At 30.0% G+C, this 12,791-nt stretch overlaps 1 protein-coding gene and 2 long non-coding RNA genes across 4 annotated transcripts; 2 read left to right on the top strand and 1 right to left on the bottom strand.

The window, feature by feature from the left end:
• The first annotated feature begins 9,444 nt into the window (after positions 1-9,444).
• LOC108743593 lies at positions 9,445-10,422 on the top strand. Of its 2 annotated transcripts, none has more exons than XM_018479166.2 (3): positions 9,445-9,943; positions 10,010-10,161; positions 10,219-10,422. In XM_018479166.2, the coding sequence occupies exons 1-3, from the start codon at positions 9,899-9,901 to the stop codon at positions 10,394-10,396; spliced, it is 375 nt and encodes a 124-aa protein (XP_018334668.1). In that variant the 5' UTR covers positions 9,445-9,898; the 3' UTR covers positions 10,397-10,422. The 2 variants fall into 2 exon arrangements, with proteins under 2 accessions (XP_018334668.1, XP_018334670.1); XM_018479168.2 differs by having other exon boundaries at positions 10,010-10,154.
• Positions 10,423-10,993: 571 nt separating this feature from the next.
• LOC108739768 lies at positions 10,994-12,047 on the top strand. The gene is made up of 4 exons (XR_001938227.1): positions 10,994-11,082; positions 11,447-11,607; positions 11,660-11,834; positions 11,925-12,047. It is a non-coding gene; the product is annotated as an uncharacterized LOC108739768 (long non-coding RNA).
• A 173-nt stretch (positions 12,048-12,220) lies between these two features.
• LOC108743594 lies at positions 12,221-12,791 on the bottom strand. Its single transcript, XR_001938855.1, has 2 exons — positions 12,742-12,791; positions 12,221-12,372 (listed from the first exon to the last, which is right to left on the bottom strand). It is a non-coding gene; the product is annotated as an uncharacterized LOC108743594 (long non-coding RNA).

The raw sequence follows: 12,791 nt of genomic DNA on the forward strand, positions 1-12,791 counted from the left end.
TTAAGATTTCCTCTAAACTTTTCTATCCCATTACCACTATTATCCATTCCTTTATCCTTTATTCTCAATATTTCCCCCCAACACATACATAGGAGTTTCATTCTCTATTTCACAAAGTTTTTCTTCACCTTTCGTCCAGTATTTACATTCCCTACATTCATTTCCCGCTCTAATAAACCTTGATATCTGTTTCATTTCCCAGGTATTTCAGTATCAGATCTCTCTCCACGAGTACCACATTAACAACATTAGTCATACTGCGAACCTTGAGTCTTTTTTCTTAAATCCTCACTTCTATCCAAATGTTTGCATCTTACCCTGGCTATTTTCCCTTGTATTCCTATTTGTTTATTTTAATTCATCTTTTTGCTCTTGCTCAAACTTTATCCCCCCTTAATTTTATCTCTCTCTTCCCTCGTCATGTATAAAGGTGTTATTATGACTTTATATTTATTATTTAACTTTTCGAAAATAATTGTAGGTAGGACCAGGACTGGACTCTGGAGGGTAACAATTACTGGTGTTACTCATGACATGAATACTAGGTTAAGAAACCCCATTTTAAAGTATAAGTTAATTTCAGTCATTTGTTTTTTCAATGGTTGAAGGTAAATTACCAGTTTTGAATGCTATATTTACATTTTTACTCCTTTATATTATTTATATATTTTTAGTCTAAACTAATATTTAAATATAACAAAATTTATGTTTTCTTATACGTTAGCATTTGTTTACTTTTTAACTCAATTACTAGTCTGATGCAATTGTGACTTCCCCGTGAAAATCTCAACTACAAGATGTGCATTTCCACGTATAAAATTTTCTCTACGTGATACACCAAAATACACTATAAACAACATAAAAAGACCAGTGAACTACCCCATGACTTCCGAACCATTTCTAATTTCATACGGGTATTATTAGACTGATTTAACGAAACAAGGGGGTGCTTGAATGTGCCCTTAATAATATGGTACAGGATGCATTTTTATTCCCTTAGGAGGCGTAGAACAATAAAAATTGAACCATTTCGTTAATTTATTGCTTGTATTTTCATAGCATTATTAACAAAAGATACGCGCTTTAAAATTCAAATTCCAAGTGAAGGGACTTGGAAGTTTATCAGTATTATTAATTTTGAATCGGTTGATGATAACCTTTTAAAATTCAGTGTTTCTGATAATGTGTTAATTCTGATTAATTAATAATGACAATAACAATTTAAAAATTATGAACGAAACTTTAATAACGTTTAACAAAACAAATACCTTAAGCGCTTTAATAATTGTTATGCATTTAAGTTACAGGACATTAGGGATCTATTTGTCGTTTATTTCAAAATATTTACACATACTTTCACCCTAAAACTGCTGACTAATTTAGGATAAGGTTATATTACTCTAATGTTACTTAAATTACTTAAAGTAAATGTATTATGCTAATGTTTATGAGTAGATTTCAGAAAATTGTCTTCATAATAGATAACATAGTTATCTTTTAAACTCACAGATTTTGACTTGAACATAACAAACAATGCTGAAGTTTTTGAATTGTATAAAATAGGATTTTCTTGAATGCATGCATGAAGAACCACCTCTATCATTAAAAGAGACAAATTTTATTGAAACAGATCGTTTTAATACGTAAATAATAAAAAAAGTATCATCATTTTTCTTTTATAGTAAGGACTTTCACAGGGAAATTCACACAAATTCTTTAATTTGCTATTTATTTATAGGGCAAAAGAAGTAATTGAAATGTTCATGTGTCTTACAAAGTACATTATCTATGTTATCACTCTTGTAACGCCACGCCGTGGGAAATGTATGTGATGAAATGTATAAAGGGTGAACTTATCGAAATCAAACAGGAAGTTCTACCTTCCTACCATATACAACAACGATTCTATTGAAGTTTCCCCTATTGCATACCAAAAACGTCTGGTTCAAATAAGAGATAAGTTAAGCAAGTACGACCGGGAGGATTAAGGAATCCTTTTATGATCTGATTCTTCTTAGTATACAAATATCATATGTTATTGAACATTTCATCCATCAAATTAAGCGCATCGTCCATATTAAAATGACGGACCTTTTTAACAAATACTAATATAATATTATGGGACCGTCTGTCCGCAAAGGACTACGGACAATGAGTGTATAAAAATGGCCCCCTGCTCTATTAATCGTTACTTTTTAATTACATATTGAAAAATTGCTAGATCCTAAAATAATATTGTGTTCAACTGTTTGAATAATTGTTATGAATTACTACAACAATTGTAAGAAACAATAAAAATATTAATAAAACAAAAATTTTCTGGTAACATATTAAACTTACTATTATGATGGGAACCATTTTCATACATGAATCGTTCCTAGTCTATAAGTATCGTAATTTTTCCTTGTAATGTTTCCTGTTTTCCAAAAAAAAATAAGAAAATATTTGCGCAAGTAATGTCACATACTGAAGATAAATGTACAAGTTGACAAGGTTAAGAACAATAGGTTCTCAATTATTTTAACTACTTCTTCGGTAATAGTTTCAGCGTTTATAATGTTTTTCAGTATGGCAATAGCCACTTTTGTTTTCTTGGTATTCATTTACTACACCATTATGAGAAGGACATAAAACTGTTAGATGTTGCACTTCCATAACAATTTTCAGAGGCTTTACGTACAGGATGTAGTAGAGAATGGCGTCAGAAACCCTCTAGATATAAAGATGATAAAATTGTTTTGAAAGGTTAAGGATAGTGATTGAATTATTATTATTAGAATTTATTGCTGTATAATATGGCAGACATTAAGTTTAAACAAGAACTTATTAATTTTATATTTTAATGACTGCCCTTCGTCAGTGACTTTTATTAAATTACTCTACATTTTTGTCACTGTTTCCCTCCTGTGAACCAAAGGATAACTATCCATGGCGCAAAACTTTAAATAAAAAGTAAATTGAGTTAATAATAATTTAATCGATTTAGTTAAATAGATAAGATAACAGTTAACAAGCTATTTAATAATTCTGAGATTTGAAAAAAATTCATACGTAACCACTCAAGTACAAATTGTGAAAAACCTTTATTTTTTATTCCGTAATTAAGTCTCAAAAGATGATCTATTCCATGAACAAGAACAAAAACAACATTGAGTACGTTTTTAAGAAAGATTTTGATTGTTACGGGATTCGATGACAAAAAAAAGGAACGGTAAATTGTTTGATGTTTTATTAAATTTAATTTGTGTATTACGCCAACTCGTTTGGAACTTTCACGTGCGTTAATGTGGTAAATGTGTATGGGTATTGGTATAATATGGCTTTTTTAAAGGACGCAACAGAAAAAAGAGAAATTAGCTGGTACAGCGGATTCTACACGCACGTCACTGCAAAACCCGTAATATCGGTCAATGACCAAACGTGCGTAAAATGAACGGTCATGTCCGAAATCTAGCCAAGAGTTTTAAGGTATCGAGAAGAAGAAGAAGAATCTGGGCAGAAGAACACACTTTCCCAGGATAGTGCGTATTCCGAACAAGTGGTTCTACTTATTAGGTGTACTTATATACAATAGATATCTGTGTGTATGTAAATGTACCTAATGTTAAATAATCATGTGGCTTACCACTACTGTACAAGTCGCTGCCATTTCTCTCTCATATGATTACCACTCACTACAGAGGACAAGCAGCTCGTTTTATAAATGACAGACAACGAGAACATTCGGTTTCAAGTAGTAACATCATTCAATTAAAACAAAATTGAAAGCTTCTTGCCGTTTTAATTGCATCTTAGCAAATTGTGCTAAATCCTTCATTCAAAGAATTAAAAACTTATTCTTACTTTTATGTATATGTAATACCGTTGAGAATAAAATTTATGTTTCCTTACTATAAAAGGAAAAAAATAAACCGTTGTAAAATCACTCATCATCATCATCTATCTGATTTCCCAAAAACCATTGACGTAGACATTTTAAAAGAAATAATTTGAAAATTTGTTTTTATTTTTTCATGGCACCTATCGTCCTTTGTTTCTGAAGCTACTGAAGCTAAAATTTGAAAAATGGGGGTAACTGAATTAAAACATTCGCGTTGCAGTAAAATATCATAAAAAATAAAAAAGAACCAAAAAAGTGTGTAATATAAAGAGGATCTAACAGTTTTTCCTTTGTTAAACCCTTGTATTATAAAACAATGTAAAAGAAAATTCTAGCCATTTCATAAATTGAAATCAAGTAGTACTTCTTTTTTAATGGTATAATCTATAATCTAATCCATTCTTTCTAGGGGTATCCGCCAAAAGTACTTTACGTATTTATACCGTATTTTATAGAGAAACCGCAAATAATTCATTACCTTTTTTAACTTCTAATTTTGTGCTTTTGCAAATAATTGATTTTATATTTTGCTGTTCGGGTCGATGCATATTTGAAACGATTGTATGTCTCGAAAAGTTTAAAATTGGTTTTATTTTAAGTGTCTAATTTAAATTACCTAAATCGAAAGTTACTGTTTCGATTCGCAATGGAACATTAAATATTGCACTAGTAGTTCAATAACCAATTTGTTCTGAGGTATATAAATCATTAAACACTGATTAAGCGGACATAGTTAATTAATAGGTCACCAAATAACGATTTCGTATGACAAAAGCAAAAGCTATGTACTACTGAAATTGTAGTTTCTATTAGTACATACTAAAATTATTGAATTACAATTTACAATCCAATTTTCTTTTTAAAATACATAAAATATCAAAGGACAAGTTTTGAATAAGTTCTGGAGTTACATTTCGTAAAGATATTAATTTTTTTTCAAACACTCACTTCATAGTTGCGTAAAAATGATGAAAATTCTTGAAACTTATCAATTCTATGTTAGAATCTAGTTGCGTAAGGAGCCTTGTTGTCACGTCTATCAATACAAAAGTATTTGAATGTATATTTATTAATAAATTTAAAGAATTTTTATTCACGCCCATTAGTATACACAAACGTAAACGCAATGAAAAATACCTTTTTGGGATTGCAATGACTTTTAATAAAAATTTTTGGAACTAAGTGTATTTTATTAGCCAACCTTCCTCTATATTTCTATTCGGTTTGAAATCAAAGCCACAAGGAAGTTAAAAGTTTATTTATTTACTCGAAAACTACAGCCAACGTTTCGCCTTGAGAAAGACTGACAACTTGTAAATGCTTCTACATACTTAATCATATCTGGAACTGATTACACGTAGATTATTACAACAGAACGGACTACGGAAAAACTGCAAAGAATTCAGGAACAAGAACAAATAGATGTGAACTAGATATGCATTCGATTCAAATTAAACAAAAAAGTTCAAAAATGCACTCGTGGTAGGTATTACAAGTAGTTCAGGGGTTTTATCTCTTGTATAAATGCGCTTTCTCTAGATTAGCAAATAAAATGAACAGATATGTTTCTAACAGTTTTGATTGTGCTTGGCACCGCTGTAAATTTTCGGATGACGATCAAACTTAAAGGGCAACGATGATGGTCGCGAGGGACTGCCGGGGGGAGAGTGTTACGCACTGTTGGACCCGCGGGTCGACAACCGGGCAACCCCGTGTCGCAGCTCAGCGCGACCATATTTCTGCTTTATGTGTTCTAAATAAACACATCCCTTCACAATTGCATCACTATGTAAGTACATATCATATGTACGTACTTACTTATTACAATATTGTTAGCTACCATTTGGACTGTTTACATTACGGTCCGCGCAGCGCATAGCTTAAGTCTTGTTGATGTACCTACACATATCGGACATGGCAAAAGGCAAACACTCACTCACTCACTGACTGCATAATTAGGTACCTGTGTGGATGTCTAACAATACGCAAAGTATTCGGTGACAGAGTTGCAAATAATAAGAATTTGCATCTGTTTGAACAGTGTGTACGCGGAGATAGAAATTTGTCATCTGGTACAAGTAGATTTTGCGGAAAAATATGTGCAGTCATTATTTATATTGACTGATAAGCTACATGAACTAACAAATAAATAGATTACAAAACGATAAGAAAAATAAGTTGAAGGAACCATAACATCATAGTCTTATGGAAACCACATTAAATTCGTCAAACCGCTTTGACGTAATAATTCATCTTCACACTTGCATATTACATGTCAACTAGTACCCGATAGCAAGGAAGGCAGGCAAAATCGCAAAATTTTATGGATCTCTTCCAAAAAACCTATTTATACAATTTTTATCTTATAACTTTCTCTTCAGCTTCTCATACCCTGTCCAAAATTGTGAGATACACTATACCCCTAAACAACACACCACACAGCTAATCTTTTAGACATGATTAACGTAAGGGCAAAATGTGTAATTTTTGTTTTTATACGGCAAAGGAGTCAAATACGAAAATGAGATTCCTCTAATCCCAATCTAGTCTAATCCTAATCTAAAATAATTATTTATTTAAATAATTTATAAGTAATTAGCCGTAACCAGTCCGCTTGGCTAAGCTCAAACCTTTAACTCCTTAAAAGGTTTATTTTTTTAAAATGCCGAAGTAGGTGTTTTATGCATTAAAATTAAGTTTCAAGTTAGTTTAAACCATAAACAGAAATGCTCCATACAATTTTTATCACCCCATTTCGATTCCCTTGGTGGTACAATTTTGAAAATATTCTTTAGTCTACGTATGCATCATAAAAAAACNACATACACTGTCGATATTGTAAAGCGCGAAAACAATATAGTTGTTTATGTTAACTGATTATATTGTATATTTAATAAATGTAACAAGTATTAACGAAAACATAATACATATTTTAAACTTATCCATGCTTAAAAATGAATATAGGATTAAAACACTTTGGAAAGCACCAAATATATCGGGGATTTACAGAAATGACGCAACAGCAACAGGAAAATGACGAATTTGAGGGCCAATCGACATTTATTTTAAAATCGTAGGTTTAATTTGTTTGCGATATAAGTGATCTAGCATAATTAATTTGTTGAGAATTTTATGCAATATTAAGACTTTAATGTGAACACATATTTTAACGATTGTTGTAAATAAAATAAGAAAAAACGCAAAATTGGCGAAAAAAGTTTTATTCATGACATTATTTATTTTTATTACAAATTAATTTTGCATCTCCATACAAGACAATTTTTTTTTCTTCCTCAACTTCACACTCATATTCAACTTTTACTATTTTACGTTGCTCCAAAATTTTAACAGTAACAGTTACAACTTCATTTACAAAACATTTATTAGGAAAATTTAAAGTTTGTGATATTAGAATTGTGCCATGTCCAGGAAGTTTAGTTCCAATCACGCCTGATACAAGAGAATTTAAAAATGCACCATGAACAATTGCTTTATCTCCAAAATGTATAGGGTTTGTGTCACCGCTCAAAGTAGCAAATGTTTCCAAATCTTTAGCAGTTACTATTCTTTTAATTTGGACAGAGTTTAATTCATTTGTGCCAATTTTTGAAATATTTCTAGAAGAAAAACATCTCACACAAGTTAAAAAATAAAATTGATATTTATTGAGTAACATTTGAAGATATTATGTATTAGATGGTAATGTGAACTACCCCATGACTTCCGAACCATTTCTAATTTCATACGGGTATTATTAGACTGATTTAACGAAACAAGGGGGTGCTTGAACGTGCCCTTAATAATATGGTACAGGATGCATTTTTATTCCCTTAGGAGGCGTAGAACAATAAAAATTGAACCATTTCGTTAATTTATTGCTTGTATTTTCATAGCATTATTAACAAAAGATACGCGCTTTAAAATTCAAATTCCAAGTGAAGGGACTTGGAAGTTTATCAGTATTATTAATTTTGAATCGGTTGATGATAACCTTTTAAAATTCAGTGTTTCTGATAATGTGTTAATTCTGATTAATTAATAATGACAATAACAATTTAAAAATTATGAACGAAACTTTAATAACGTTTAACAAAACAAATACCTTAAGCGCTTTAATAATTGTTATGCATTTAAGTTACAGGACATTAGGGATCTATTTGTCGTTTATTTCAAAATATTTACACATACTTTCACCCTAAAACTGCTGACTAATTTAGGATAAGGTTATATTACTCTAATGTTACTTAAATTACTTAAAGTAAATGTATTATGCTAATGTTTATGAGTAGATTTCAGAAAATTGTCTTCATAATAGATAACATAGTTATCTTTTAAACTCACAGATTTTGACTTGAACATAACAAACAATGCTGAAGTTTTTGAATTGTATAAAATAGGATTTTCTTGAATGCATGCATGAAGAACCACCTCTATCATTAAAAGAGACAAATTTTATTGAAACAGATCGTTTTAATACGTAAATAATAAAAAAAGTATCATCATTTTTCTTTTATAGTAAGGACTTTCACAGGGAAATTCACACAAATTCTTTAATTTGCTATTTATTTATAGGGCAAAAGAAGTAATTGAAATGTTCATGTGTCTTACAAAGTACATTATCTATGTTATCACTCTTGTAACGCCACGCCGTGGGAAATGTATGTGATGAAATGTATAAAGGGTGAACTTATCGAAATCAAACAGGAAGTTCTACCTTCCTACCATATACAACAACGATTCTATTGAAGTTTCCCCTATTGCATACCAAAAACGTCTGGTTCAAATAAGAGATAAGTTAAGCAAGTACGACCGGGAGGATTAAGGAATCCTTTTATGATCTGATTCTTCTTAGTATACAAATATCATATGTTATTGAACATTTCATCCATCAAATTAAGCGCATCGTCCATATTAAAATGACGGACCTTTTTAACAAATACTAATATAATATTATGGGACCGTCTGTCCGCAAAGGACTACGGACAATGAGTGTATAAAAATGGCCCCCTGCTCTATTAATCGTTACTTTTTAATTACATATTGAAAAATTGCTAGATCCTAAAATAATATTGTGTTCAACTGTTTGAATAATTGTTATGAATTACTACAACAATTGTAAGAAACAATAAAAATATTAATAAAACAAAAATTTTCTGGTAACATATTAAACTTACTATTATGATGGGAACCATTTTCATACATGAATCGTTCCTAGTCTATAAGTATCGTAATTTTTCCTTGTAATGTTTCCTGTTTTCCTTTCTCATAGCGNTTAAAATTTACAAATAGTTAAATATTTAGCACAAATTTAATGAATACCTGTATTAAATATAAGCATTCCGATTAGTTTATTATAGTTGTTTCCGACAACGGAAGCAGAATTTTATAAATCAAATCAAAATTAGTTTTATTTTTGAAAGAGACGAATCTCAAACTCCCTCTTTTGCAAGGAGAATCAATTTTAAAAGCTTAGGTATCACTATTGTGATTTAATTGCTTTACATTTCCGCAGAAATTTCTGTTTAGCAAGTAAATTAACATTATATACCGATAGGAATCCTGAAACTGTAAATTAGCTTACTTTGTTAAAACTATAATTAGCCGCCTTTATATTACAGATGGCGACTTAATGCCCTCTCTGTTGTATTTTATTATCTTATACAAGAACAAAAAAAGATATAAAAAACTTTGAATGATGTCACAACAAAAAAGTAAACCCCTGAACATAAAGTTTTAGAATATTGATATATTTTTTCAGGGGTTATTTTTAAAATACATTTAGAAATAAGGGTGAGGGACGGAGATATGTCAAATAGGGAGAGGAGTCTAAGGAAATGAAACGTTCGTGGTTCATCATTATTTTAATTTTTTTGTTAACTTTTTTCATTACGATATGCTACTGCTATTTTTAATCAAAAGAAATCGTTCATAAGGGGGTGAGATAGCTCTGTTGGGGGAGTTCCTGAGAGTGTGTCTTAGAGAGGGGTTCAAAAGGTGAAATTCTGAGTGACGTGTTTCATGATCAGCCCCTTCTTAAGAGGTGTTAAGTCCACTTTTGTATTGGTAATAATTTTGCCTAATTACACTAATTAAAAATCTCTTTTTTTTTTTTTAAAAATTTGTTTATAGATTGAATATGATTACTGCTTAGAATTCATTGGTTTGAGATCGTCTGGTCAGATTACAACTAGCGTGAAAGAGATTCTATTTACTGTGGATTTGTTAATCAATTCAAACATCTCCAATGTAACACTACTTCGTTTCGAAAATAACAGTATGGGGTAGAAATAATACATGCATAGGTGTTTCATATTGTCTAAATCCGATCAATATTGCAGGTCGCTTCAGTTAAAATTTAACGCAAATTCGGTAACCGCTGGACTATTTAACTTTTTATCAGGAAAACTGATTTTTATTTTTAAAAACAAATTTAGAAATGTGATTACGGAAACAATTAAAAACAGTATTCAAGAAAGCATTGATCTTATAAATACAGTACTTAAAGCAGTTGCTTAATCAATATGCAAGCAAATAAAAATAAAGTGAACAAATGTACATAAAATATTTAATAAAATAAAAAAATCTGCCTAGTTTTTTATTTTTTTCATTTGTTTTTCTGTTTTCTTGTGGAATTACCTAAAAAACTATCACAAACGCTTCGCATTGGTAAAGTTTTTCCTTTCAAGAAAATAATCATGGCTTCCTTTATTATTTCATTTTTAAATAAATTATAAAAAATATTNCTTGACTCATTCAGTTGTATAACATTGTATATTGTTTCTGTTGTAAGATATTGTTTGTTGCTTGGAGTAATTAAAAATAATAAAGCAGTTAAACTATTTAAAGCAATTTCCTTGTTCTTATGCAGTAACAGTTTTGTGATTAAAGTGATGCCACTCTGCTGAATGATAATATTCTGATTCTCGTTATCTAAAACGAAAATGCTACATGTAGATAAAACATTAATTTATTAAAATGCAATATACCTGCACTCAAGTTACACAATCCTGCAACAGCGTAGTTTATAAGACTTTCATGTTCATGTAGTGCTAGTTGGCTTATGAATAAGTCAATGATGGACAAACTTCTAATAAATTCGTAGTTTATGGGATCATATGCAAAATTAGCTAAATTTGCCAATATTTGTTGCTTGCATTCTAGATTTAACAGAACAGTTTAATACAAACTTGGAAAATGATTTGGTAAGTTTATTTTATCATACCTAATGATTTTGTCAGTCGAAATTCTTGGACCAATAAATTAAGAAATTGATACCTTCCTATACCATTCGGGCCTGTTTTTTTAAGAATTTGTTCTTTTCTCGAAAACATAAAGACATTTATACAAAAATTACACTACTTTACTTCTGCTTTGATTAGAATAAAGTAGGGTTAGATAAACGTCAAAATAAAAGTGGTTATAATGACACAACATTATAAAATGTGTCTCCAGTCCCAACTTAGAACAGTAACTTGGCGAATATTCAAAATGGCTGACACTTGAGTTTTTAAACTATTCTTTTTACTAGCTCTAATTAAATTAATATTAGCTATTATTATTTCGTAGAAAAGAAGTTTCCCATGAATAAACATGAAAAAAGTAAAAATACTGCATAATGGACTTATTTTAATATTTCTGCTTCTAATTATCTTTATTGGAAGTAATTTATCAGTAAGCCTTAAATTGACTTTGGAACCTAATTTGGAACTGTTACAAAGTTTAAAAAGGTAGTATTTATCAGTAATAACTTGAATTTGCGTTCTCATTGCGGTCTTTAAGTGTAAATAATGAAAACAAAGACATTAAAAACAAACTGATTGAAGTTGATGTCGCGAAATTTCGAACAAATCTTAGTAATCCTGTTGATCTTTTAACAAACGCATTTTCAAATTGGATAGAAAAATGTTGCTGCGATACTGTGCCTCTTCCAGATGTTTTCGAGAATTTCGCTTTCGTACGTAGAATACTATACCAATCAAAATTAGTTTGGTAACTATTTAATTTTCAATTGTAAATTACAATCTATTCTTTTCTGGCGCATAAGTGCTCCTTGAAATTGCAAAATGGAAGGGTACAAAAACTGAGTACTATATATCGTCATAAAGATCTAACAGCATCATTTGAAAATGATAAGCTTCGATTTCACCTACCCGTGGGATTCTCCGAATTAAAGGTAAATAGTTAATATGATGATAGTATTGTTTAATACGTACTAATTAAAATAGTAACTAATTTATTGGATTTGGTATCCCAATAGGAAGGAGGTGTAGACAAAAACAAGTTTTTCACTATTAGTCGTAGGTGATTTTTCTTTTAAATCAAAATTAGTTTCGTACATACCCTGTGTTTTGAATGTCGATACTGTTCAGTGTGAAATCATTAGTTTCTGAGTTCAGTCCCAAGTTTAAGAGAAAATCAATGCCTGTTATTCTGGCGTTAATTGTACCTTGAGGTCCAAGGCCCATGAATTTTGCCGAATATTTGTAATCAATCTAAAATATAAAAAATTAAGAACAATCCTCTTCAAAAATAATTTTAGAAACATTTTAAAATCTTTTTTTTAATTTAATTTTAATTTAATGTATTCGAACCTATTGAATTTTCAATTATGTTCAAAAAATTGCTTCCAATTTTATAGGCGCTATATTTGAGCAAAAAAAAAGGTAAAGCAATATCATATGTTATTAATCAGAAATACAATTTACGTTAATTATCATTATAATTTTCTATACCTTTTCTCATTATATATTACCGAAAGTTTACGAAAAGATTCCAATATTTTTTATCATAAAATTCATACAATTTACTTTTTGTGACATTTGTTTAAACTTTATCAAATTATCTTTGCGAAGGAAACTCACCAAGAGAAATTCCAAACTAACTGGTACAGCAATATTAAAATTTCGGTCAG

The sequence above is a fragment of the Agrilus planipennis genome, unplaced genomic scaffold, assembly GCF_000699045.2.
Source record: "Agrilus planipennis isolate EAB-ADULT unplaced genomic scaffold, Apla_2.0 scaffold743, whole genome shotgun sequence".
Classification (NCBI taxonomy): Eukaryota; Metazoa; Arthropoda; class Insecta; order Coleoptera; family Buprestidae; genus Agrilus; species Agrilus planipennis.

Excerpts from the sequence above, each read along its gene's own strand:
- LOC108743593 (XM_018479166.2), top strand. The coding sequence starts at position 9,899 with ATGATCAGCCCCTTCTTAAGAGGTGTTAAGTCCACTTTTGTATTG. Across the intron at positions 9,944-10,009 it reads TTAAGTCCACTTTTGTATTG|ATTGAATATGATTACTGCTT; the intron begins GTAATAATTTTG and ends ATTTGTTTATAG. Across the intron at positions 10,162-10,218 it reads TTCGAAAATAACAGTATGGG|GTCGCTTCAGTTAAAATTTA; the intron begins GTAGAAATAATA and ends TCAATATTGCAG.